Source organism: Neophocaena asiaeorientalis, unplaced genomic scaffold, assembly GCF_003031525.2.
Source record: "Neophocaena asiaeorientalis asiaeorientalis breed wild unplaced genomic scaffold, Neophocaena_asiaeorientalis_V1.1 scaffold77, whole genome shotgun sequence".
NCBI lineage: Eukaryota > Metazoa > Chordata > Mammalia > Artiodactyla > Phocoenidae > Neophocaena > Neophocaena asiaeorientalis.
The window spans coordinates 10,735,864-10,763,549 of NW_020174645.1; the positions used below are offsets into that span (position 1 = coordinate 10,735,864).

The 27,686-nt window shown below is 42.9% G+C and overlaps 1 protein-coding gene across 6 annotated transcripts in view; it reads left to right on the forward strand.

The window, feature by feature from the left end:
* SPRING1 (SREBF pathway regulator in golgi 1) overlaps positions 1-27,686 on the forward strand; it is a 219,301-nt gene that overhangs the window by 1,063 nt on the left and 190,552 nt on the right. For 5 of the 6 annotated variants that reach the window (XM_024758636.1, XM_024758634.1, XM_024758639.1 and 2 more), the window contains exons 2-4: positions 8,348-8,504; positions 12,366-12,517; positions 12,910-13,023. In XM_024758636.1, the coding sequence (XP_024614404.1) occupies positions 8,348-8,504; positions 12,366-12,517; positions 12,910-13,023 (423 nt within the window). Of the gene's footprint in view, positions 1-8,347; positions 8,505-12,365; positions 12,518-12,909; positions 13,024-15,110; positions 16,100-27,686 lie in introns of those variants that run through there. The other variant, XM_024758635.1, reaches the window with a different exon arrangement.

Genomic DNA, 27,686 nt, shown 5'->3' on the forward strand with positions numbered 1-27,686 from the left:
GGAGATTGTAAAACTCCTAAAAGTTAGGGGACTGTAGCCCACCTCTCACCTCAGGCTAACAGAGAGGCTGAGTGTTGTAAGCCTCTTCTGGTGACTGGGATGCGTCGGTGACATTCATGCAGACTAAGTGCTTGCACTTGTGTTTTCACAACTTCGCAGACACCTGCTCATGGCCACGTGTTGTTCCTTCCCTGTCAGGTGGGTGCTGTAGTGACCCCGGACTCAGCCCTCTACCTTCCTCCCAGCTGACCCAGCTCATCTCTAGCACCATTGGTTTAAATACCAGCTGTATGCTGTTGCTGTTTCTAACTCCAGCCTTGACCTATCCAGAAACCCCAAGGTTCTTCTATCCCGTTGCTTGCTTGACGTCCCTTTTTGCGTGCGTTGTCGGCTTCTCATACTTGGCCAAAACAGAACTCCTGATTCTCCACCACCACTTCCTCTCCAGTCTTCCCAGCCTCACTGAGTGGCACTACCATTCCCCAGCCACGGATACCTTCTGCTTTTCCCTGCCTGGACTGCTATAGTAGCCCACCAACAGGTCTCTGCTTCCTTTCTTTTTTTTTTTTTGCGGTACGCGGGCCTCTCCCCGTTGTGGCCTTTCCCGCTGCGGGGCACAGACTCCGGACGTGCAGGCTCAGCGGCCATGGCTCACGGGCCCAGCCGCTCCGCGGCATGTGGGATCTTCCCGGACTGGGGCATGAACCCCCGTCCCCTGCATCGGCAGGCGGACTCTCAACCACTGCGCCACCGGGGAAGCCCTGCTTCCTTTCTTATCCTACAGTCTATTCTCTAACCAGCAGGAGGAGTGATAATCTGAAAAGAAAAAAAAAAAATCCCAGCACTCCCTTGTGTATAGTTCTTCTTTGGGTTCCTGTTGCACTCAGCTAAAACTCCAGACGCCCGTTCCAGGATCTCTGCATTGTGAGTGTTTTTTTTTTTTTTTTGTCAGTTCAGGTGAGGCTAACTATTACTGCTCCAGGTCACACCAGGTGACACAATCTCAGTGATTTCAGTTCCTTGCCCATAGTCCTGCTTTATTTTCTCTGCGGTAAGCATCACTTACTGAGCATTTCTGGATCATTTACTTGTTTATCTGTCTTCCCTCACTCTCCCTTCTAGAACGTAATTTTTTTGGACACCAGGGACCTTGTCTGTGTTGTTCATAGAATCTCAGTCCCTAGAATAGTACCAGGCACTTCATGGGTATTCAAATATTGGTTGAACAAACAATCACATCTTTTTAATTGGGGTGACTCTTCCTTTCTTCCCAGCTTGGCACACTCCTACTAATTTTTCCTGTCTGACTCGGATGCTGTCTACACTGTGACTTTCCCTACAACCACTTTTTTTTTGGCTGCACCGCGGGGCTTGTGGGGTCTTAGTTCCCTGACCAGGGATCGAACCCGGACCCTCAGCAGTGAAAGTGCAGAGTCCTAACCACTGGACCACCAGGGAATTCCTCCTACAAATGCCTTTTAGGTATTCTGGTGTACCTTGTTCTTTTTTTATTTTTCCCCGTGTGTCTTTTTTTTTTTTTAAACTTGTGATCTGTGACTACAGTCCTAGGGGTGTGTGTATGTGTGTATGTGTGTGTGTGTGTGTGGGGGGGGTGATCGTGAATCCCCTGAAACTTTCAGCAACAGTTTTGTTTTGCAGATATTTCTGGATCTGATTCCCCCCACTGCCTAAGAAACGCATTAGCTATAACCTCTCTATCCCTGCCCATCAAGCCCCTGGCAACCACTAGTCAACTTTCTGTCTCCATGGATTTACGTATTCTGGACATTTCATATAAATGGAAACATACAGTATGTGGTCTTCTTTGTCTGTCTTCTTTCAGTTAAAAGCCAGTCTTCAAGTCTCATCCATGTTGTAGCATGTGTTAGTACTTCATTTTTATGTCTGAATAATATGCCGTTGTAGGCATCTAACATTTTGTTTAGCCATCATCGTTTGATGGAGGCTTGGCTTGTATCTGCCTTTTGGCTATTATGACTAGGGCTGCCATGGACATTGGTGTACAAGGTTTTGTTTGGAAATATGTTTTCAGTTCTCTTGAGTATTGTCCTAGGAGTGGAATTTATGGGTCACTTGGTAACTCTGTGTTTAACTTTTTGAAGAACTGCCAGGCTGTTTTCCAAAGTGGCTGCACCATTTGCAGTGAACTTTTAAGAAACTATACTTGTCAAGTTTTGAAGTAGTATCAAAGAAGATTATCCATAATTATCTGGAAGAGCCACTAAAATACTCCTATTTCCAACTGCACATTTGTGTGAGGTAGGTTTTCTTCATAAGCTTCAACCTGAACAATGTATTGCAATAAATTGGATTTAGAGGCAGTTGTGAGAATCCAGCTGTTTTACGTCAAGCCAGACATTAAAAACATTTGCAGAAATGTAAAGACATTTTCTCATCTCACCAAGTATATTTTTTTGTTTTGAAAAACATTTTTCCCTCCACACACATGAAAAACTGTTGACATGTAATGGGCTCATTATTGTTATTTATTATTATTATTTTTTGCGGTACGCGGGCCTCTCTCACTGTTACGGCCTCTCCTGTTGCGGAGCACAGGCTCCGGACGCGCAGGCTCAGCGGCCATGGCTCACGGGCCCAGCCGCTCTGCGGCATGTGGGATCTTCCCGGACTGGGGCAGGAACCCATGTCCCTTGCATCGGCAGGCTGACTCTCAACCACTGGGCCACCAGGGAAGACCTCATGATTGTTATTTTTAAACGAATAAATAACTTATTTAAATGTTTTAAGAATTGGTTTTAATTTCCAGTATGATAAATATCAGTAGCCATAACCCTCATTAACTCACATACTGAAGTCCTCAATAATTTTTAAAACTGTAAAGGATCCTTGGAGCCTATTCTGACTGATGCCCCTCCTGCGTGCCTGTGAGTTTGCTCCTCTGCTCTATTCTCTGCTGCAGTTTCTGTCTTCCAGCACTCCTGAGCTGTGTGGCTTGAGGGAGTCTGCTGCATTTTGCCTAGCCTCAGGCTCCATCTGTAAGGAGCTGTGCTGTAGCACAGCTGCCTGTCTATTGGACGGGAAGGTGGGGTGGGTGTGGTTAGAATTAATTGAGAAGAGGCTGTGAAAAACTCGAAAGCTTTGGAGTTTTTCATATGATCCTTAGCTCTGCTTCAGTGAGACTGTGAACTTGTGGAGCAGATGTGGCCACTTTTTGCCTAGAGAATAGTTGATTATTCTCTACAGCTTTGAATTCCTGTCTTGATTTTCATGTTAATTAATGCTTTGGGGGATAGTTTAAATTGTAGGGATGGGAGCACAGGAGAAATTAGTGACCTTGGTGGGGATGCCATTGGGGTGAGGACTGGGTGCTAGGTGACTTGGGCACATTGATTTAACAAATGTTTAGTGAACACCAGCTGCACCAGGCACTGTCTGCTAGATGATGGAGATACAGTGAGGGGCAAAGCAGATACAGTCTTACTCTCGCAGAGCCTATATTCTGTAGGGGGTGAGGGGTAGAAATGGCAAATGAGCAGAATTATTTCAGATAATAATTTGTGATACAAAGAATACAAAACAAGGTACTGTGATAGAGCGGCAAGGTGGGCCTAACTGTGGGGCATTTGAGCTGAGATTAGCGAAATCCGTCTTGGAGTCAGAAGGGTCCTTAGAGGTCCTCTCATGTAAATAACTGTTCTCATAGTTGTTCAAGTGGTGCAGTTCCAGACAGTGTCAGGGCTATTTGCATAACTCCTTGAAAATATATGAATATCTTTAGCTTTAACGTGATTAAGTAGGTAAATTGGTTTCAAGTTAGACACTATATAAAGTGTAATAAATCATAAGAGAGAGTTGCTAATCTGTTTTTCTGCTCTGTTTTTCACCGTATCACCAAGGTACATATACCTGTCAGAGTCTGTAAAGTGCTGCACAGGGTAGAGGAGGAAAGCAATTATCTTTAATCTCACCAAACAGAGGGATTTACTGATGATATTTGGGCATATTTTCTTTCTTCATATTTTAAAAATATAATTAGGGCCTACTGTTTCTTCACATATATGCATTTTCCTCATCTTTAAAAGCTCTTTCTGGGTGTAAGTTTTTATAACTAAAAATTTCCATGATCAGGCTATATTTATTAGCTATTCCCCAAATATTAGACATTGGGATTCCGTCTGGCCTTTATCCCCTTTTTTCTTTTACTTTTGAGAATCATAAGCGATTCTTTTAATGACAGTGCCTTATGTTTAAGTACTTTACTGCTTACATGGGACACATCTCATTTGACCCTAATGATAACCCCCGAAAAAGAGACAGGACAGTTATTAAAATACCCCTTTTTAAATCAGAGGTTAAGTAATATACATTAGTAATAAAAACATTTCTCTAGCGCCTTGTAGTTTATGAAGAAAATTCTGGATGCTTTTTTTTTTTTTTTTAATTTTATTTATTTATTTATGGCTGCATTGGGTCTTCGTTGCTGCGTGTGGGCTTCCTCTAGTTGACGTGAGCGGGGGCTACTCTTTGTTGTGGTGCGCCGGCTTCTCAGTGCGGTGACTTCTTTTGCTGCAGAGCACGGGCTCTAGGCGCATGGACTTCAGTAGTTGTGGCATGCGGGCTTAGTAGTTGTGGCTTGTGGACTCTAGAGTGCAGGCTCAGTAGTTGTGGCACATGGGCTTAGTTGCTCCACCAGTATGTGGGATCTTCCCGGACCAGGGCTCGAACCCGTGTCTCCTGCATTGGCAGGTGGATTCTTAACCAATGCGCCACCAGGGAAGTCCCTGGAGGCTCTTTGAGAATAGAGAACCTGCCTATCTTTGTCTCTGTATCTTTAACACATTGTAAGAACTTGATACCTTTGAATGAATCTTGAATTAAAAAATACACACACACACACACACACACACACACACACACACACACGGGAGGGGGTGCTTAAAATTGAGACAGCCTAGTAGGGTAGTTTCGGAAAGGTTTAAAGCCACCTATCCAATGAAGGAATCAACTCAGTGCCCCTTCACCACACCCTTGCAAGACTGGACCTTCAGGAAAGCGATCACGTGCTAATTCATTACATTTGCCATTATGTCTTACACAATCTCTTGTATGGTCTTTTCTGGTTGTACAACTCTTACCAGTTCTTTTGGAAAGGTCTTAAATATTCATGTTTGAAAACAAGTACAAGTGCTGGGAGAATTGCCATCCTATTTACCAGGAACACAGTAATGTGAAAGAGGTCCTTCTGGGATGCCCTTGTCCGTGAACTCTTCATTTTCTTTCAGAAGGAATAACAGGAAAGTTTGAGAGTGATGTCAAGAGCACTTTCAACCTTGTTGTGAGATCCAGTTTACGGTACTTTGACCAGCTTCTTAAGTCTTTATGGCTGTTAATTTATCTAGGGTAGCATTTCAAGTGCACTTTAGTTTGCACATAGCTTGATTATGCCGTTAATTGACATGGTCCCAGCAGAACTCATGAACTTACAGGTGGTTAAGCATTGTGCATCTAAGTGATTTTTCCCATATTCTCAAGACTTCTGCATTTAAGTCCTTTTCTTGCCCCAACCAAGGAATACAGATGTTGTTTTTGTATTGATATAACCCATCCTGTTCCTGCTGGTGCCAGTTCTTTCCTATAAAAGAAACAAAAGAGAGGGGGCAGAATAGAAATGAAAGCCACCTTGAAGGACTGTTTTACCTTTAGTAAATTAAGGAAAAAAATTCAATAGTGGAGTGGCACACTGTTATTTAAATTCTGGTAATGTTACAAATGGCATATATAACTTTCGGGAAATTATCAGTATTTGCCACTATTTAGCATTGACTCTACTAATAATAATTCCTACCACAAATTACTCAAGAGAATAAGCAAAAGGTCTACATTTTTATTGCAGTGCTATTTATGATAACAGACACCTGGGGTGGGCTTAAACGTTGATCTGTAGAGGATGTTTTTACTAAATTACAGCACATCAAGGTGATGGATTATTATATAGCCTTGAAAATGTGATTATCAAGGTAATGTAGGTACTTGAATGGTTTACCATCCAATTAGTGTCAAGCGGAGCTGAATGCGAAGCATACGAATTTGTAGTATAAATGCTGGGGTCAAAGGCTAGAAGTTAACATGCAGAGATAGATACAGCTTTATTCAAGTGATGGGATTGTGGGCAATGTATGTCTTTCATGTTGGCAGTCATTTTTTTTTAAATAAACTTTTAATTTCGGAGTAATTATGGATTTACAGAAGAGTTTCAAGGATAGTACAGAGTTCCTGTAGATTCCTCATTTAGTGTCTCCTGTTGTTAATGGTCATCATGTTTTTAATAATTTTTTATCATTTTATTTTAAATTAAAAATGAAACTATTCCAACGATGATGAAAAATGTTAATAATCACCTATGTCCTTTCCACGTTAATGGTTTGTAGTATCTTTGCATGCATTTATCTCAGCTCTTATAAACCCATATGTGTGTATTAATACAGCTATCATAATACAATGTGTGATAATATGCACATTATTTTGTAACTTGTTTTTTTCCTTAATATACTATGGACATCCACCAGGGATCTGCAGCCCTCTGTATTAAAATTATCTGAGTGCTTTAAAAATATTGATTCCCAGGTCCCATCCATAGAGCTTTTTACTCAGTCTGGAGTTGGGCTCAGGAATCAGAATTTGAAGTCCTTACATAATCTGATGTGCAAGTCAGGTTTAAGGACTCCTGCTCTAGATAAATACACATCAGTCACACATAATTTTTAGGTAATAGCTATGGCTATCCAGTGTTTATTCACTCATTTCTCTGTGTCAAACATGTGTTTGCTGTGCCAAAGTAGATGTGGATTTGCATGTCTTAAGTATTAATAGCTCTTCCCACATAGCTTTCCTAGAGATATCTTAGTAACTGTATAGCTCTTTCCCATTGTCTTAAAGTATAACCTTTGCCATCAACTTTCAAGGTTAGTCCCTTTTTCTCAAACAGTGACACATGACAGATCATTCTTAATGGCAAAAGCCACAGAGCTCTATTAAAATGGTAGAATGGTTAAACTATTATGTATAAAAATCCTCTTAGAGGGAGTCTTATCATTGTTTTGTTTTCCAGTGATAGGTTGAAGAATCCTCTGAGAAGATGGCTCTTTCTTGCATGGCTTGTTTTTTTTGACACTCAGGCACCTTACTTAGTTTCTTTAAGAGTATAACAAAGGCAATTTGGAAAGCCCGACTGTGCCTTGGGGGCTAGGAGAAAAGATCTAAACTCTTGCCTCTAGAGCAACTCCTCACTTTGCATGTCTCAGTAAAGGGCTGACTGGCATGGGTGTCTTTTATAAAGAAAGGTATGTTCTGAGGGTCACATACTTAGTATTTTTTCATAGAAGAAATTTGCAAGTTGACATGCGTCTTCTTGCCCCTGAAATCAACCTCCCAATTCAGCGTTCCCCTTAGTTTACCACTAAACTCCTTACTGCAAATGAAAGTAACCTTGTGCCCTAGACCTGTCCAGGTATTGTCTGAAATGACAGTTGGAAAGTTTCTTTGAAGTTTCCTCTTCTATTTTAAACGTGTATTCAGATTTTACATTCTATTCCACAATGTATTTGTTTTAATATAAAAAATATTTTAAATGATTTGCCATCAGAAAAATTTCAAAACTTTTCCCTCCAAATTTTTTTGACAAAATTAATGCTTTTGTACACATTCATAACATGCACGTAGTCCAAGGGCATTTATGTAAGTCTGCCAGTTTTGAAGCATAGCCCTAATTTATTACTTCTTCCTGCAGGTTTATTTTGCATTTTTTAAAAGAAATACATTTATTTATTCTTGGCTGCATTGGGTCTTCATTGCTGCGCGCGGTCTTTCTCTAGTTGCGGCGAGCGGGGGCTACTCTTCCTTGTGGTGCGCGGGCTTCTCATTGCAGTGGCTTCTCTTGTTGCTGAGCACGGGCTCTAGGCACATGGGCTTCAGTAGTTGTGGCACGCAGGCTCAGTAGTTGTGGCTCACAGGCTCTAGAGTGCAGACTCAGTAGTTGTGGCACATGGGCTTAGTTGCTCCGCAGCATATGGGATCTTCCCGGACCAGGGCTCGAACCCATGTCCCCTGCATTGGCAGGCAGATTCTCAACCACTGTGCCACCAGGGAAGTCTTGGTGGGTGGATTCTTAACCACGGTGCCACCAGGGAAGCCCTGCATTTTTTTTTTCATGACTTTGGCTCAGACTTTGCTCATACCAGGGGAGTGCAGATTCCTGTTGTGCAAGCTGTTTTTAGTGTTTCTTTCCTATTATTGTAGTTTCTATGAAAAAATTGGTGAAAATGCAAGAAGTGATACTTTAACCTTGTCATTTATGGTGTCTTTGTAGGAGGAGAGGGCAGTGAGAGATCGGAATCTCCTCCAGATTCACGACCACGATCAGCCCATCCCATGGAAAGTGCAGTTTAACTTGGGCAACAGCAGTCGGCCCAGCAACCAGTGCCGGAACTCCATTCAAGGGAAGCACCTCATCACGGATGAACTTGGTTAGTCTGGCTCCCTTCCTCTCCTGCAGTCCCTGGGCCATTCGTAGGTTTTTAAATAGGGATTTTATATGCTGTCTTTCCCCCTCTTGCCCATTTCCAACACTTCTCACGTCTTTGTCTTTTATATCTGACTCATCATTCAAGGTTCCCCTCAACATCAGAGAAGCTTGGTTTGATAAGAGACACTCTCCAGAGTTAGAATTACGGTTTTAGCATTTTATCATGCGTCAGCCCCTTGACTACTTCCTGCCAGTCTCTTCCCAGCCCCAGTACTTTCAGATCTTAACAGTCGTTTTTTTCTCATTTTGATGGTGAACTCTACGAGATAAACAGTTTTCCTTCTTGGTGACGTGAATCGTATCCACATAGTGTTGGCATTTAGGAAGAGAATGAATGCACTTGTTGACTGTATAATCTCAAGTGAATTATAAACACTTCCAAAATGTTTTACTGTTACTATTAAAACATCAGTCTGTTTCTTTTTTGTTATATTCACTAGTTTTATTTTTAGGTTCCACGTATAAGTGATATCATACAACATCAAAGTATTTGTCTTCCTCTGTCTGACTTACTGCACTAAGTGTAATACCCTCCAAATCCATCCATGTTGTTGCGAATGGCAAAATTTCTTTTTATAGCGGCAAGATAGGGCTAGGGGATTAAGAGGTACAAACTACTGTGTATAAAATATAAGCTACTGAGGTATATCAAACAGCACAGGGAATATAGCCAATATTTTATAATAACTATAAATGGAGTATAACTCTTAAAAATTATGAATCACTAAGTTGTCACCTAAAACTTATGTAATATTGTAAATCAATGATACCTCAATTAAAAAAACAATCTGTCTGTTTTGGTGCCTTCTCCCAGAGTTTTAGTGTATAAGAAAGACGATTCCTGTGCTGGCGAGGCGTTTGGATTAGACAGCCGCTAGAGCTCTAACCACTCTTAAGACTGGCCCAGTCCCCCAAGGAGAGACTCCTGGTAATGTTCTGCCTGCATTAATTTAGCCCTTACTACATGCTGGGCACTGGGCTAAAAGCTCTCCTTGAATAACATCTCATTTGATTGTTGTAGCAGTCCTGTGAGGTGTAGGTGTTTCTGTCTTCACTTTGTAGTTGAAGATACAGGCACCAAGCGGTTCAGGAACCTGCCCAAGGTGGCAGGGGCTCTTTTACAAACCATAAACGGGATACCATTATCACGCCGAGAGTACCACTTTTCCTTAATGTCAGCTATCCAAACAGTGGTCAGAGTTCCCCGATTGGTTTACAGATTGTTTATTCCCTTTTCACCTGGTGGTTTGCAATAATTTGGTTAGTTTGCAAGAGTAAAATTGGCTCTCTCTTAGAGAGTCTCAGAACAAATGGGTTATGAATGTCACAATACTGAAATTGATACAGGTAACCTTGAATTAGAATCTTCATCGATACCTGATGGAGCCTAACAAAATGAAGACATGTGCTATCTTCAAAATGAAACTATAGTGCTTTTTATATATCTATATTTAAAGTTTGCAACCCCAGCAAAATAACTTAAAAAAAAAACTTTTCCAAAAAGATCTCAAAGGAATCAGAGCAGATGAGATTATTTGGGATTGAAGGAAGGAATCAGGAAAACCTCCCACCTAGATTAGAAGAGCTGGAAAATTTTGCACAAAAATGCACTGCTGACTCAACAGTGCCCAGCTCTGTTTTTAAGATCACATTGCAAAAGCAGATTAAATTGCAAGTAACATTTGTTTTGCTTTGTTTTAACAGTAAAGTTTAGCGAAGGAAAGTTACTTCCATAAGATGACCCAGCTAGTCAGTCAGGGGCAGACCTAGGACTAAGACCAGGACTGAACTTGGAGTTCAGTGCTTTTTTCTTATAGGCTTTTGTTTGTATGGTACTCAGTGAGAAAGTGTGAAATCTTATGACTTGACTTTAATATTAGTTATGAATGACAGTTTGTCCTTTTCTTTTGTCATAGCTAGCAAAAGAATGATTTCCCTCTGCTTAATTCAGGTGAGACAAAGACTCTCAGATTTCTTAAGTTCCAAGAACCAATCAAAAAAAACCCAAGAACCATAGGTTTTATTTTACCTCCATGAATGCAGGAGAGGAGATAAGCAGTGTAATAAAGAAAACTTGCAGGAATTTTTGCCTTTTAGCAAGCAGATGCCACCCCCACGAGTGTTGCCAGGGTGACACCTTATTCAGTAAGACAACCAGCAGAGTTACAAACTTTTCAAAGGTTAGAAGTTGGTTTCCCAGTCAGTAGCAGCACACTCTGAGGTTGTGATCTCACAGGACTCCTCATTGGAAATAATGTTTGCAGGAGTACATTTCTGATGCAAAAGGAAAAATCTTGATGGACTTTCACCAGGAGTTAGAAAGACCCGCCTGGTTTCAAAGCTAAATACTTGCAGTTTGTACTGGGGAAAAACAGAAGGCCTGAGATGCTAACACTTATAACATGGAAAAGAGAAAAGGGCAGAAAGATCATTTCAACAAGTGTAATGTTTTACATCTTTCTGACACAGATCATGTGATAAGATGCTCTGTATCATTTGGGGTAGAATTTTGAGGAACATGCTGGCTTATTCAGATTTTTAATTTATAACCCTTCTGAAGGAAGTGAGTAAGAATAGTTAGGAAGAATCCCAGAAACATTTAATGTGGCATTAGAATCATCCTGTCTTAATTTAGAAGACAGAAGGCATAGTTAAAACCACAGCAGCAGCGATCTGGTTCTCGTAGGCCTCAGTTTCCCCCGTGTGACGTGAGGGCCATTCTGGTCCCTTCCACTCTTACTTTAATGGTGCCTCCTGCTTTTGCACAGACTTCATTTTCCAGAGTAGTTTCTGAAAACAACCTCATGCTTCACGACGTCTCATTCTCTGAGGATTAAGAAGCTGGGGCATTTAGAATGGAATGATGTGAGGAACAGCTGCTCTGCACCTGTGTGCACCCGTGGGCCCGTGTGTGTACCTGTGGGCCTGGGCCTGCACCTGGGAGTTTCCCATGGGCCACGTGGTGTCCCTAATGGACTTGTTCTTACATTTTTCTGTCCCACTCCCAGAAGGATATAGAGAAATGTGTATTTAGCAGCTATGAACAATAAATTAGCTTTTGTGAGGAGATTCTTAAAGTTGAGTATGAATGAATGAACTAGGTTGGAGGGGGTGTGTTTAGATGATGAATGGAGGGAATTGGGAGGATTTTTCTTCCTTGGTTATTAGAGTACTCTCATTCCCTAATTCTGACGGGTAGTTGAATCCCTGCAATGTACACTTAAAAGGAGCCTAAATCAGTTTATAAAGGTTAGGTGTGACTACTATTTAAAAAAATCCTTCAAACTACTAAATAAATGGTAAGTATTTAAAAGGTATTTAAATGTAAAAAGTATATGTGGAGGTTTTTTGTTTGTTTTAAATCTAGAAGGATCTCACTTTCAGGAGTGAAAACCTTGGTTTTTTCCTCTTTTCAGATTTTTCTTTGAAAAATAATGACATTTTTTCCCAGGCATAGATGAAAAATTGACTTGCATAGGTTAGCACAGGAAAACATAGGCGATGTGATGATTGCATCAAATATGTGACAGCAGACTAAAAGGTAATTTTAGGTAGATTAGGATATATATAGCCTACTTACAAGATGGGAGTCCATGTTTCCTGTAAACTGCTGCATGCAGGAAGCAAGCTCTGATTAGACACTCTCTGATTCCAGCTTCTGTAGTCCTTAGGGTGCCCCTGACTCCAGACTCTATCTTTCTGTTCTTTGCATGCAGGACTTTCATTGCTGCCTCGTGATCGCCCCTGGTGGGCAGGTGGGGGGACTGCTGGGTTTATACTCAGGTTAGTCTCTGACTTTCAGGTTACGTTTGTGAGAGGAAAGATTTGCTGGTAAATGGCTGCTGTAACGTCAACGTCCCTGGCACAAAGCAGTACTGCTGCGATGGCTGCTTGTCCAATGGCTGCTGCAGCGCCTATGAGTACTGTGTCTCCTGCTGCCTGCAGCCCAACAAGGTATGGAGAGTTGCTCCTTGTGCTGCATCTCCTTTATTTTTTCTGCCTGCATTTCACGAGGAGCATTAGAATCTTCTTGTGAGATTCTTCTGGAAATAGAAGGGAACCTTGTCGGTGTCAGAAATGGCTGCTGTGAGGTAGCCTTTGTCTACAAGGAAAGGAGGTGGTTCCCAGTTCCTCCAGTGGTTCTTTGGCAGAATGGGCCATTGTATTCCTAATCAGATATCTAAAGAATAAAACATCAGCCCTCCTGCTCACTTGAGCTCCCCTCTCTCTCTCCTTCCCCTCTTCTTCCCCATATCAGCAGTCTGTTAGTTTAGGAGAAATTTCCAAGGTTACCTTGTGCTTCTGAGTTTGAAATTTATTACAGGTACTGACTTTTGTTTCCATAGCAACTTCTCCTGGAGCGCTTCCTCAACCGGGCAGCTGTGGCATTCCAGAACCTCTTCATGGCAGTCGAAGATCACTTTGAATTGTGTTTGGCTAAATGCAGGACCTCATCCCAGGTCAGAAGCTGTGATGCCTCTAGCTGGGGTATTTGCTGGTGGGAGTCAGGGTCTGCAGGAAAACTCGAAAATACGCACTGGGGGCTTTTGGTGGGGTGATAATGGAGAAGAGATTTAAACGACGTTGTGTGGAGCTTTGGTGGATTGATAGTACATCATCCCTTGGTATCCGAGGGTGATTGGTTCCAGGACCCCAAATCCCTAAATGTTCATATAAAATGGCATAATATTTGCCTATTACCTACTTAAATCCTCCCGTATGCTTTAAATCATCTCTAGATTACTTAAAATAACTAATACAATGTAAATACCATGTTTTGCTTTTTGGAATTTCTTGGAGTTTTTTCAAATACTTTTGACCCGTGGTTGGTTGAATCCATGGATGTTGAACCCGTGGTATGGAGGGCTGACTGTATTTAGAATGTGAACATGAGATTTATACAAGTTAGGGATGTAAAATATTTATATCAAATCAAGGTCTGACTGACTTGCATCTTCCCTATCTGATTAGCTTGTCTGTATTTTAACTGGAAGCTTAAAATTATTTTAAAGTCTGGGTGGAGTCCTAATAGTCCAATTCCTGAGAGAAGTTCTCTCCTCCGTCTTTGAAATTTAAGGCTTTCCAGCAACCACTCATTTAGAGTGGGTACTCATTTATTCTGGGACAAAGTTGTGGTTTATTTTAGGATTCAAGGGGATGGGGCAGGTGGGTGTTGAAAAATACACAGGTAAATCTGTAGGTTGCCAAGCTCTCAGTACTTTTCAGCACGTTGTCATTAAATGCTTTGCTCTTGGGCACTAAACACGGCACCAGCTGCTGAAAGCGTCTGACGTCTTTGCCTTTCCATCATTCCGCATCCTCTGCTCTCAGCCTTTGTGATCGGGCGGTTGTTGGAGCTCTCTTTGTAAAATCACCAGACGTGTTTGTCATAAGGGTGCTCTTCCTCTGGCTTCCATTCATGGTGTCTGCAAGACTGTCCTGGCTCCGTCTGAGATGAATGACTCATTTGTCATTCTCTGGAGCTCTTGTACCCTTTGCCAGATTTCTGTAGTCTGCCTTTGGGTTTTATGCCACTCTTTATGTCTCTGGTCTGCTCTTAGAGCATTCAGCATCACTGGGTAAATGTTTCAGGGATTATAATGAGCATTTGAAACATGAAGAAATTCCCGATGTCCTTGTTTTGCTGGAAGAGCTTTCCATTTGAATGGGCTTTAAAGGAAATGTGGAGGATGGCTGAACCCATGACTTACTTTGATTCATACTGTCATTCTGAGAAATGTTAGAAAAGGCCAAGTATTTTCTTTCTTTAACTGATAAAACCCAGGAGTTATTTCCAAACTTGAGTGAAGATGCTAAAATTTCAGACTTTGCATTTTCATTGTAAAGAGAAATTTACCAGTTGGCAATTTGCCTTTATAAGTGTCCCAAGAAAGAGAAGATTTGGCTGCATGTCTGTAAATTGGATTAATACTTACAATTTAGATGTTTAGCCTTGGTTTTAGGCTAATTAATGAATTCTAGACTAGCCAAAAACTCAAGTTGCTTGTATGAAAACAAATTGCTGAAAAATTAGCCACCACGGCTGATTGTCTGTGTTAAATCACACTTTGCTTGGCCAGATGAAGCTTGTGTGGTACTGTGGGATTCGGCTTGTGTACCAGCCCTTAGGTACCTAAAACTTGACGAAAGCAATTTGAAGTGCATCTCCTTCATCTCTGCAGGGTTCAGTGCCGGGGACTGAATTCCTTTGAAGCACGGAGTCAGGTGCAAAACACCCACTGGATCTTAATCTGACTTAAAATACTTTGAGGAAGATTTTTTGTCTCAAGTTATCCTAGTCACAGCTAGGTTGTTAAAAAAAAACCTCACTAGTGTGCATAAAAGAAACAGTCCTGTGGTGACACTATGTCCATTTTCATGCCCTTCATTGGCATTCTGTGCTGAGCATCTGCGTTTGCTCCAGAAAGTACCCTGGACCCTTTTGGTGACATTTGGAGGTGGACTCACCCGGGCTCCTGCAGGGAGCGTCTGCCGGACGCCGTCCTGCTCTCTCTCACGGCGCTCTTCTCTTCCCTTTTGCCAACAGAGCGTGCAGCATGAGAACACCTATAGGGATCCCATAGCAAAGTACTGCTACGGAGAGAGCCCTCCCGAGCTCTTCCCCGCGTGACGGTGAGGGAGACTCAACCCACTGGGAGGATGCGCTGCTGAAGAACTTGTAGCCTGAAGCCCTTCTCTGGTCTTCAGGAGAAGACTTGACCTTGACCACTTCTTGTGTTGTGCTCTTTGGCCTCACTCGCCCCCGGGCTTACCAGATGGACTTGTTCCGTAAAGCAGTTGGAAATGCCAGCCAGCGGGTTACATTCAAGAAAGACAAGACTGTGGGCGACCTGGTGAAGGCATCAGCACTCTGAGCGCCTCTCCTCTGCGGCTGCTCGGGGACCTGTGGGCATCTGTGTGTGTTCTCCCCGGGCCCTTCACTGTAAAGTTATTTATTGGACTTCTTTAGAGTAGTGGGAAAATTCTCATGTTTCCTATAGGAAAATTCCTTGATAGTTGAGTATATTCAAGGAGATTGTTCTTGTTGTTTTCTTGTGTTCTTGAGTTTCAAGAATGAGATCGACCCTTCACCCAGATAAAATTGTTTGGTCTCTTAGAACATGCATGTTCTCTCGCGGTGGTTTGTTCTTGGTTTTGTTTTAACAGCATCTTCAAGAGTGGGCCCTGAACACCGTGTCCTGACATCTAAAATTGTCTAGAAACTCAGATGCTGTTCCCTTCTCATCCTGTGCCAACTTTCTAGCAGCTGGCACCATGTGCTCTCAGGTTTTTTCCTAGTGGTATTTGGATATGCTTGTTTACCTATGTGCATGCACCGTTTTAACCAGAAATTCTGCCTTGTTGTCCTGGAGGGTTCTGTTCTTGTTTCCACTGCCCCTGTTGAAATGACTGGTCTTCTCAGCCGTGGGACAGTGGGAGCCTCAGGAAAGTCATCTGCTGGGCGGCCTCCTCCTCTTCTGTCATGGAAACCCCACCTTAAGGCGATTCCTCAGTGGAGATACATCTCGCAACTGACTGTAAGTGGTCGTCCTTTATCGCTTTCAGCTTCGGGAGATGTAATAGGTACAGACATTTGGTTTCCCTGTGATTTACAAAGAAGAACAAAACTCAAGCTTCTGTCAGGGTTCCCTAAGAGACTCACATCTACCCTCCGTGGACATTGGATGTGCAGGCTGCTGGTCCGCATGATGGAGGCGTCCTGTTTCTAATATGACACTAACCCTCTCTGGTCAAGGCTGAGAGTATTTGGTCCTCAGATCAAGACGTTGTGCCCCTTTTTCCTCTCCAGAGTCACATTACCGCACACTGTTCTTTCCCAGAGCCCCTCACTAACCCTGGTATTGGGCAGGGTCTTCCTTGTTCTTTTTCGGTTGTTCAGCGGTTGCCCTCAGAGCAGAGCACAAGCTTTACAGCCCGCTTTCAGCATTTTTATTTCAGTGGAGCTTTTTCCTTGGGCCATGTTTGCCTTCCTGTATGTTTCTGCAGTCTAGTCAATGGAATAATTTCCCTTAACTCCCTCCTGTTACTTACACTTATCTTCCCAAAGTAGTTTGTCCTCCTAAGTCAACTTTCTTAGAGGGTGAACTGTCTGGCAGTTGTTTTTAATGTTAGATCCCAGGAAATCTATTCAGTTTGCATCAGGTTTTTCAGATTCTGTGTGTGTTCACTGGTGCTAAATCAGACTGTGTGTGAAAGTGATGGACACGTCTGCATGTTTCACCAGCTCATTGCTTGTGGTAACTCAGTCTCTTGATAGTTGTCACTGACCAGCCTCTCCTTTGAGCTTATTTGAACCCTTGGGCAATAACGTAGATTTACTGTGAAAACAGTTTATATCAGAGGTCAGCCATACCTGTTTATTCTGTATTTGAATATCGGTGAGCACGTTTTGCATTTTCACTGCTTTCACAGCCTTTGCAACTTAGGTAGAGAATTAAGCTCGTTTGTTCCCACCTCGTAGATGAGGAAATGGAGTGAAGTGACGTCCCTGGGTCCCATGACGGAACCAAAACACGACCTTCATCTCCGGCGCTGGGTCCACTGTTCTTCCCACCACCCCTCGCCAGCTCCAACGCTGACTCATCTGTAAACACTCCTCTGAGAGTATACAGATCTCGGTTGTCCAGGCCAGCAGAGGGGAGAGATGGTATAAGTAGCCAAATTGGGTCAATAATCCAAAGGTCATTTTCATTCAGCCCTGGAATATGTTTTTCTATACTCCTAAGAGGCATGTTCGCTGTTTTGGAATGTCACGGTACTGCAGACTCTGTAACGAAGCCACCCAAGGACGTGGAACATCATGGGCCTCTCCAGGCTTCTAGCCTGGACCCCTCGCTGCTCCCCTCTCTGGTTTGTTTCTGGTTCCTTCGACTGAAGGTTTTCAGAATTAGGGACCTTGTTGTAGTTTTGTATGCCCAGAACTTAGCAAAGTGCGTGATACACATTGGATTTTAAGAGAAGATCAGAGAAGGAATGAAAACACCTTTAGTTTAGAAGAAAAAATTTTAAATTGTTATGTTTGGGGTGAAAGGTAATTGGGTAATGCAAAGCATTTCCCTCAATTCTGAATCTTAATTGCCATGCTCATTGCTGGAGCAATAAAGATAAGGTATGTTCTAACAGGGAAAGAAGCATTCTGTAGAAAAAGGCACTGTCTCCACAGGGCCTGGGACTTGGGGTGGCCCTGGACCTGGTGACGCTGGGGCTGGCATCCAAGGGCGAGCTCAGCAGCTCTTGGAAAAGCGGGTGATAGGATTTTAGAGCAGGGTTTGCAGTTTTTGGCCTGCTCCCGGAGCTGACTTGGAGGCTGTCCAGGGGGTGCCTCAGTTGGTGAGGCTGCAAAGGCGCTGTGGGAGCTGTGTGCAAGGTTCCGAGCAAGCTGTTCCCATAGTTGGGATTTGCAGGTAGATTGTAAGTGAACAGAGATGTTGCTTATTTAGTCTGCTCTTTTTTCTTTTTTAATGTTTATTGGAGTATAGTTGCTTTACTCTGTTGTGTTAGTTTCTACTGTTATTTAGTCTGCTCTTCACAGGCTGGAGAGAATTCGGCCTCGTAGTCAGTAACTCCTACTTATTAAGGCATGGCCTTGGGTAGTCTTTCCTCTTCTGAGTCACAGGCCCTGCTCTGTGATATGGGATTGCATCTGCTCCTTGTGGGGCTGTTGTGAGGTGTTGGAGTGAGTAAAGGCCCAGTGCTGGGCATGAAGTCCACATCTGCAGTCCAGTGGGGGTCTGACATCACATAGTTGGCAAGGTGAGGATGGGTGGGCCCCTTGGGTGGAAGGGTGGCAACTACAGAGTTCTAGGTATTATTTTTACTACTGTTTTTAGAGGAACTCATGCTAAAGATAATTTTTAAAATGCAGGTTATTCAGAAATGTGTCAAAGATGAAAGTAATAATGACCCTAAAATCACGCAACCTAGAGATCAGCCCGTTTTTTTCTCTTTCCCTCATGACTTTCTAGGCAGATATGATAATACTTTTTCTTCTTGAAAGCAATCCTCTGATGGACATCCTTCTATGTGACATATAGGCCTACCTAATAATTTTTAGTGACCACCTGGTGTCAGTTTCATGGATATACTGTAATGTTATTAATCCCTGCTGAGGTCATTTAGCTTATTACTGTTTTTTTTTTTTCTTTTTTGACTGCTACAAATAATGCACTGATGATATGCTTTCACATACACGTTTGTATGTTTATTTGAGAATGATTTTCACCAATTTATACTCCCACCTAAACTATGTGGGGAGTGGGACTTCCCCGGTGGTCCAGTGGTAAAGGATCCGCCTTACAATGCAGGGGACGCAGGCTTGATCCCTGGTCAGGGAACTAAGATCCCACATGCCGTGGGGCAACTAAGCCCGCGCGCCACAACTACTGAGCTCGCAAGCCTCAACTAAAGAGCCTGCGTGCCGCAAACTACAGAGCCCACACGCTCTGGAGCCTGCGCGCCACAACTAGAGAAGAGAAACCCTGCACGCCACTACTAGAGAGAAGCCCGCCCACCACAACGAAAGATCCCATGTGCCACAACTAGAGAAGTGAAAACCCGCACGCCACTACTAGAGAGAAGCCCGCGCACCCCAACAAAAGATCCCATGTGCCACAACTAAGACCTGACACAGCCAAAAATAAATAAAATAAATAAAGTATGTGAGGAGTGTCTTTTGTCATATACCTACGAACCCCTTGGTATCATTTTTTAACTCTTTTTGCTAATGGATCTCTATGTTCTAATTGATATTTAATTTCTTCCCATATTTTGATTGGGTGTTTATCTTTCACATGTGGTAAACTGCTCTTCTTGACCTTGGCCAGTTTTACTTTTTTTGGTCTTTTCCTTACAGAGCGTTCCTCACTGAAGGAGGCCTTAAACCCCTTTTCTTATTTTTTTCAACCCTGCATTACTCAGAATCAAGTGGCTCACTTGTTGACTAGCTTTTCCAGTTGATCTAGGGCAGCAAATGGGGGCAGTTTTGCCCCCAGGGAACAGTTGGCAACGTCTGAGACATTCTTATCACAACTGAGGGCAGGCGGTGTGTGTAGTGGGTGGAGCCCACCACTGCCCCCATGGCACAGAGTCATCCAGCTCCACGCATCAGCAGTTCCGGGCGAGGCAGAGAGGCCCTTCTCTTGGGTCACATTTTACCCCCTTTGGTTAAACAGAAAAACTACCAGGAGCTGAGAGCGGACTTGATTATTTCGCTGCCCTTGCCTTCTGCCGCACGCAAGTGCTGCTGATTAAATTACCCTGGAATCCCATAGGACGTGCTGCTTCCTCCTTGGTCTCTACCAGCCCAGTGCTGCCTCCAGGAATGGCATTGTTACTCTGTGGCGGCATCCCTCGCGCGCTGTCACAATCCAAGTGCAGACAACTCCTGTGGGCAGAATGACCAGGTTTACAGAGAGCCCCCTCCCCCACCCCGGCAGATCTGCCCTCTCCATCCCCCTACGGTGGCTCTTTGCAAGGAGGGCCTTTGGGGGTGGGGCGAGGGGAAATGAGTCACTACAGATTCCATTCGGAAAACTGGTCATTCTACTCTAAAAAGGCACCACATAAGTAAGTAGTAATAATTAAAAGAAAAAAGAATCCAGTGGGATTGTGAGAGTTCTTTCCTACACAGCACTTTTCCTGACTCTGTGGCATCAGTGCATTGCCTTCCGGGCCCTTTGCCTGTGTGGACTCTTGTTGCATAGTGTGTTGTCATGGTGTGAGGACAGTTTTGGGTACCAGGATCCCTGTTTTCGCTCAGTCACATGTCTGCAACATTCAGCGTTCAGTCAGCTTACACAGACATGAAGAGGAAGAGGTGGCCCCCGAGGGCCTGAGTGGGGAACAACAGCGGTTGTGTTTGTGCGGCCGACTCCGTGTCCCGGCAGCCCCTCGCCGCGTACCTTCAATTGTACAACTCGATTCATGTCTGCTGTTAGAGCTGAACTGCTGGACTTTTTAAAAATATAAGTACAGCCTTTAATATTATAATAAAACAACTGGCCAGTTACAACCAGTGGGCCCTGCAGTCAGTCAAATGTTTGGATAGGGGTCCAGCTGTGTTGTTTCTCAGGACTGTACAGTCTGTGGGCTCGGAGGAACCAAAACATATCACTGCTAGAAATGCATTTTATTTCTAAGTGGGTACTTTCCAAGTTTTTGGTAGGGTCAGTAGTTCCTCAGGTCTTTGGACTTTCTAAATTCATACATTTTTTAATGCAGCATAGAGTAGGCAAGCTCTCGTCAGCTTACATCCGGTTATCAAATCAGAAGTGTTTGCTAAATGAGAAAAAGTGGTGTTGGCTATCAGTTAAATTCAAGATTTCAGACTATGTTGGTCACATGTCACTATTACTGAGGGAGGAGTGTGTGTGTTTATAAGTGTAACAGCAGAATGAAGTCTGTGAGTAGCATCCTAATTTTACTGATGAGAGCACAGGCATTAATGACCTTGAGTAAATTAACCTCTTCTGGCTTTGGTTTCCTCATTTGTCAGAGGAGGGTGATTGCTAAGGTATCTTGCAGATCCAAAATTCTGATTTTTGTGCCAAAGATCCTGCCGCGTGTTAAAGCAAGACCAGAGCCCAGCGACTTGGTCCTTGGCTTTGATTTTCACTGGGTAAGTGGAGACCAGTCATCTGGAGCCTGTTTTCTTCAAATCAGGGCTTCCCCTTCTCTCTTGAAGATTTCAACTGGGGCTCACCACTTTTTGCCTTTTTCTCCTCAGATTTTCAGTAGAGACCATATTCGTCTCTGCTGGGACCAACTTATTATGTATTGCTGCTCTGCACCTGTGAAGACAGCTGCTGTGTTTTCCATCATAAAAACAGCTGCCTTTTGGCAGGGAAGCCCAGAATGTGCTATGTAGCTATACCTTAATACAGTGCTAAATTATTTAGGCATGCTTAACCTGAGATGCTCAGAGCATCTTGGAATTCCTATTAAGGGCTTCTGTAGTCATCGCTCAGTAAAAGGTTTCCCTTTCATTTCTTTCGTGATTACTAGGCAGAAACCTGAAAATGTAGGGAATTACATTTTAAAATATAGAAAATTAGAAAGATAATAAATTGTGCCACAATAGTCAGATCCCCAGCCCCCAAAGATAACCACTAATTAAAGGTTTTATGTAAAGTTATCTTTTTTCGTACATGAATGTGTATTTTGTGTTAGTACATAAATAAAGGTAGAATCCTGCTGTACATAATATTTTAAAAGTTCTTGTTGTGTTGGCTTAACCCAACTATAGCTAATTAATTTACAGAGTGGGAAAAGTACACATTTTATTTTTTAAATTTTTATTTATTTTAAAATTTTTATTTATTTGTTTTTTTAAAAGTACACATTTTAATTGTGTCATCTGGCCTCTAAAATAAAGCCAGGGTAGGATTGAAAGCCCTTTTAGAAATGCATACAAGTTTGTCATTGCATTTCTGCATCCCTTTTCTATCTGATTTTTACACAGTGGGGAGACAAGTCTTTGTGTTCTTCACAAACAAGTTACAGATTTCTATTTCAGCCAGAGTTGACCTGCAGGAAATGTGCTGAGGTCAAAGCCTGTCATGGCAGAATCGCACTTTCCTGAGAGAGCTAAGAGAAAAAGATGGGGGGGAGCCCCACTCCAAATCTCTGAAGTACGTCATTCATTTCAGTGAATCACTACAGAATTAAAAAAATAAAAAAATATATAAAATGGCTGGGAAGGACACATGGGGACCGTCTTTCTGGATGTCTAGTTTGGGGAAAGGATGAGCTGAGCTCAAAGCAGCCAAGTTTCCCCAAAAGTCAACTCTGCTTTGTCAAGTTTGTGGCACATATGATGGTTTTTGAGGGCAGGAGGGATGTCATTTTCTAAAGATGTTCCCAGATGCTCTGTGGGCTGCTATTTGGAGCTGGAATCTTCTCTGCATGTCTGGGCAGCAATCCAGGGCGTGCTCCGAGAGCTCAGGCCCTGACACCCGTGCCCCTCCTGAGCTTTGCCTGCAGCCTGCTGAGTGCCAGCTTGGAGGCCTGAGATAAATAGTCTTGCAGCTGCTTAGCCATCAGCCGGGCTCATTTATTTGACACAAATAAGCTCATTGACCTGATTTAGCGCAGGGAGGAACTACGGAGTCAAGTCCAGTATGATCTTAAAGCCCTGTCTTTTCACTGCAGCCTTTTCAGATCTTCAAGGATGGCCACTGAATTAAACCATGGTCGTGGGCACTCTTTCAAGGAAAGAAGGAGGAAGAGAGGTAGATGGGAGGAAGAGGAAGGGGAGAGGAGAGAAGACGGAGGTGCCAGGGGCACAAAGAGCAGTTGCTGTCTGTGCCACTTGGTGGCACCAATTCCTTAGGTTTTCTGTCCTCAGCATAGTCCTTGTCGGGAGACTGGGACCTGTGCCTGAGTGGATTCCCTCTCCTTAAGACAATGAAGGACCATCTGGTAGTGACGACAAACCAGGACTCTTTCCAGGGCCCGTCGATTTTGTGCACAGGGACTCAGGGGAGTATCCATTGCAAGGAGAAGGAAATAGATCTGCTGCTGGTGCCCTCGAAGACACCAGGCTTAACTCAGTGCCCGTGACTGCCCCCTTCTTCCTCCTCTCCCATTCACCGAGGCAAAATGTACAATAGTCTCTTGACCATTCCTACCCAGACAAAAAACATTTGCACCATCACTTTCACACGGCACTGTCTTCTGAGGCTGGTATTCTTTTTCATCTTCATTTTAAGAACAAGGCTCTGATGCTCAGGTTAAATTTTGCTCCAGGTTATACTGTTAGATGCCAACTTCAGAGCCCTGGAAGGTGCATGTGGACCCAGCCTAGGAACACTGTGATAGCAGCGACTGTCTTCCTATCATTTCTGGCGCTAAAGGCCTCTTATTTAATCCTAACAACCACGCTTATGTGATAGTAGGTCTTTTTATCCTCATTCTAAAGAAACGAACTCAGATTAATTTCTTCGCATAGGGGAACACTGTCTTAGTGGTTTAAACCAGGATAGTGACGGAACCCAGATCTTTTTTTGCTCTTGGACCTGGACTTTTAGCCCCTGTGATGTAGTAAGTGCCATACTGGGCTCTTGAGCGGTGAGAAGGAGGTCCTAGATGGAGGAGGGGTTATTTGCTCTGAAGCTTGCTGTTTGACCTTGTGTTTGGATCATCCTTGATTTAAGCAGAATGTTTCACCTTGCTGCTAGTCCTGCCAGGAAGGGTTTTTGAATAATGCATTGAAAGGGGATCTTAGCCTTTCAGCACAACCCAGGTGAGAGGGCTCTATCTTAACATTCTTTTTCCCACTGAGCAGAGTCCTTATAATGGGCTGAATTGTCTCCTTCCAAAATCCGTATGCTGAATTCCCAACCCCAGTCCATCAGAATGTAACCTATTTAGAGAAAAGGCCTTTGAAGAGGTGATTAAGTTAAAGTGAAGCTGTGAGGGTGGCTTCTAATCTAATAGTACTGTGCCCTTCTAAGAAGAGGGAGAGACACCAGGGCTTCAGGAAGGCAGCCGTCTGCAAGCCAAGGAGGGCCTCAGGAGAAACTAACCTACTGACACCTTCATCTCGGACTTCCAGCCTCCAGAACTGCGAGAGAATAAGTTCCTGCCATTTAAGCTCCCCAGACTGTGGTATTTTGTTATGACAGCCTCACTGACTGATAAAATCCTTGAAGGAAACGATGCTGAGTTCTACACAAACCCGAAGGACAGCACGGGGTAGGGAGCAACACTGAGCTGCGTTGCTGAAGCCATCTTGGCTCCAGTGTGTCTCTTCTTTTCTGGGCCTGTTTGCCCATCTGTGAAAGTGTACAGGGGAGCACGTATGAGGGTCCTTCCAGCCCTGGCATTCCAGGATTCTAGTTGGTAGCTTCAAGACCTGGAAAGTGCTGCTTTAAACCTGTGGTGTTTAACTGCAGGGAGATTTTGCCCCCCAGGGGACATAAGCCAATGTGTGAAGACAGTTTTGATTGTCACGACGTGTGTGTATAGAAGTACTGTGGGCCTCTAATTGAGGCACAGCCCCCACTGTGTGTTGAGGTGGAGAAACCCTGGGTTAAACTTCGTTACCCCTTGACTGGTGATGACGTGGAATTGCCAGCCCCAGTCATTCATTCAGCACATATTTACTTGGCATTTACTGTGTGCTTAGCTCTGTGCTAGGGAGTACAGAGAACTGGAAGACAGTCTTCTGGAATTTAAAATCGAGTTGATCCTGAGCCTCTGGTTTTGGGCACATAGTACCTAAACATTCTTAGGTGTCGATGCTACTGTCTGCCTTAGGATAAACTGTCACTTTGGGTTTCCAGAGAAAGTCTTTCATGCTTGGACATCCAGGAACCATTTATTTAGTCCCACCTCATTCATGGACCTACACTAGTATAGCTTGTTTCTTTTCAAAAAGGATTTGAGGAAACTCTGTGTATTTGTATGTAGTACTGATTAGTAAAGCAAATTAAATTAGAACCAGTTTAAACTAGAATGCCAACATGCAGTTGTGAGACAGCAACACAGTTGATGCGTATACACTATATGCATTTTTCTAATTTTTCCGAATTATAAAGTGACATGTTGCATTATAGAACATTAGAGAAGAGAATAAAAGCTTTCATAATCCTTCCATTTGTAGATAACCACTATTTGGTGTGTATCTCTTTTCATATACATGCACATATATTAATATATTTAACAAAAAAAAAATTGTGATCCTATTTTACCATTTTGCAACCAAATGAATGACCCTCGAATGGGGCTTTGACATCTGATTTGGTGATCACAAGACAGAGAAAGTGGCCTGCATGCCAGGCTGGCTGTGGAGTTACAGAACCAGGGTCACTGCCCACCAAGAATGCATTGATTCAGGGAGGTGGGTGAAGGCCCACATTTCATTTCACAATTCCAGGGGGCATCATTCATTTGGTAACAAAGAGAATGGTGTGTTCCACGCCACCCCTTGCCCCTCCCCCGTTGCGTGACCCAGCAGCCCTGGAACTCTATTTTTGGTAGCAGCTTTGTTGAGAATACAATTCACTTACCATGCAGTTCACCCATCTAAAGTGTACAACTCAGTGATTTTAGTGTATTCACGGAATTGTGCAGCCATCACCACAATCAATTTTAGAACATTTTCATTACCCCAGAAGGAAGTCCCATACCCGTTAGCTATTGCCTTCCCATTTCCCCCCAGTCCTTCCAGCCCTAGATGACCACTAATCTACTTTCTGTCTGTAGATTTGCCTATTCTGGACATTTCATATAAATGTAATCATACAATACGTGATCTTTTGTGACTGGCTCCTTTCACAAACACGAAAGCACCATGTTTTCATGGTTTGTCCAATTATAGCGTGTATCAGTACTTTGTTCTTTTTTAAAAATTTATTTTTTAGTTGAAATATTCATACACCATACAGTTCACCCTTTTTAAGTATACAGTTCAGTAATTTTTCCTATTCACAAAGTTATGCAGACACTACCACTAATTCCAGAACATTTTCATCTCCCCAAAAGAAACCCCATACCTGTTGGCAGTCCACTCCTCATTCTTCCTCCCTGCCAGCCTGTGGCAACAATTAATTTACCTTCTGTCTCTACGGATAGACCTATTATGGATATTTCATATAAATAGGATCATACAGTATGTAGTCTCTTGTTACTAACTTCTTTCACTTAGCATGTTTTCAAAGTTCACTCATGTTGTAGCATGTCTCAGTACTTCATTCCTTTTTATGGCTAAAGAGTATGCCATCATATGAATAGACCACATTTGCTTATCCATTCATCAGTTGATGGGCATTTTGGTTGTTTCCACTTTTTGGTTATTGTGGATAACGTTGCTGTGAACATTTGTGTATAAGTTTTGTGCAGACATACACTTTCTGTTCTAGGCATATACCTAGAAGTGGAATTACTGGGTTATATGGTAACTCTATGCTTCATCTTTTGAGGAACTGCCAGACTGTTTTCCAAAACAATTGTACCATTTCACATTCCCACCAGCAGTGTATGAGGATTCCAGTTACTCCACGTCCTTGCTAAGACTTGTCATTGTCTGTCCTTTTGATTGCAGCCATCCTAGTGATGATGAAGTGGTATCTCATTGTGACTTTTGACTTAGCATATCCCTGATGCCTAATGATGTTGAACATCTCTTCGTGTACTTAGTGGCCACGGGGACATCTTCTTTAGAGAGATGTCTATCCTAATTCTTTGCCCATTTTAAAATTGGGTTGTCTTTTTATTCTTGAATTGTTCGAGTTCTTTATATATTTTGGATATGAGCCCCTTATCGGGTTCATGATCTGCAAACATTTCTCCCATTCTCTGGGTTGACATTTCACTTTCTTGATGGTGTTCTTTAAAGCATAAAAGTTGTAATTTTGATGGAGTTCAATTTAACTAGTTTTTGTTTGGTTGCTTGTGCTTTTGGTGTCATGTCTAATACCACTTGATTTTTAATGAATGATAATATTCCTTGGAATAGATGTAACATAAGGGGATAATTATTTGATACTAACTTGCATAATGTTTTAATGCCCTTATCCCTATCTCCACCCCCAATAACTTTATTCTGGTGATATCTGGAGTTAGACCTCAAGCCATTTGCAAATTTTGTCAGATCCCTGTAGCCTTTATAAACACATCATTGTTCCTCGTGTCTCTTTTTCTCCCCTGGAATGTGCTTAGCAATGCCCAGACCTCCGCAGTGCAATTGGCAAGGTGCAGAAGTCTCCAAGCAGCACAGCTTCAGGTGCCCTTTATCCCTGTGATTCCGTCGCCAACGTTGCACTAATGCAACCTTGTGGGACCACGTCGCCATCTTCTGGCAAAGATGGGAAAGTGCAATGCCAGGAACTTGAACGTTCTGTGGAAGGTCTTTTCCTTTTTTCCCTTCTCCGTGGTAGATTGTCAGGTACCAACTAATTGTTTTCATTCTGACCTACTTCTTTTGCTTTAAAAGGTTTTTCCACCTTCGGAGGTAGCGTTTAAAGATTCAACCACTTACGAAAACCAAATCTGTTTTCTGTAAGGCAGGGAAGCTTGTGTGTTTCTCATTCTACAGGCAGTTCCTGGTATGTGAAACATTTCATCATTGAGTAGAAAGCACTGCTTTACCTTAGGTGAGGAA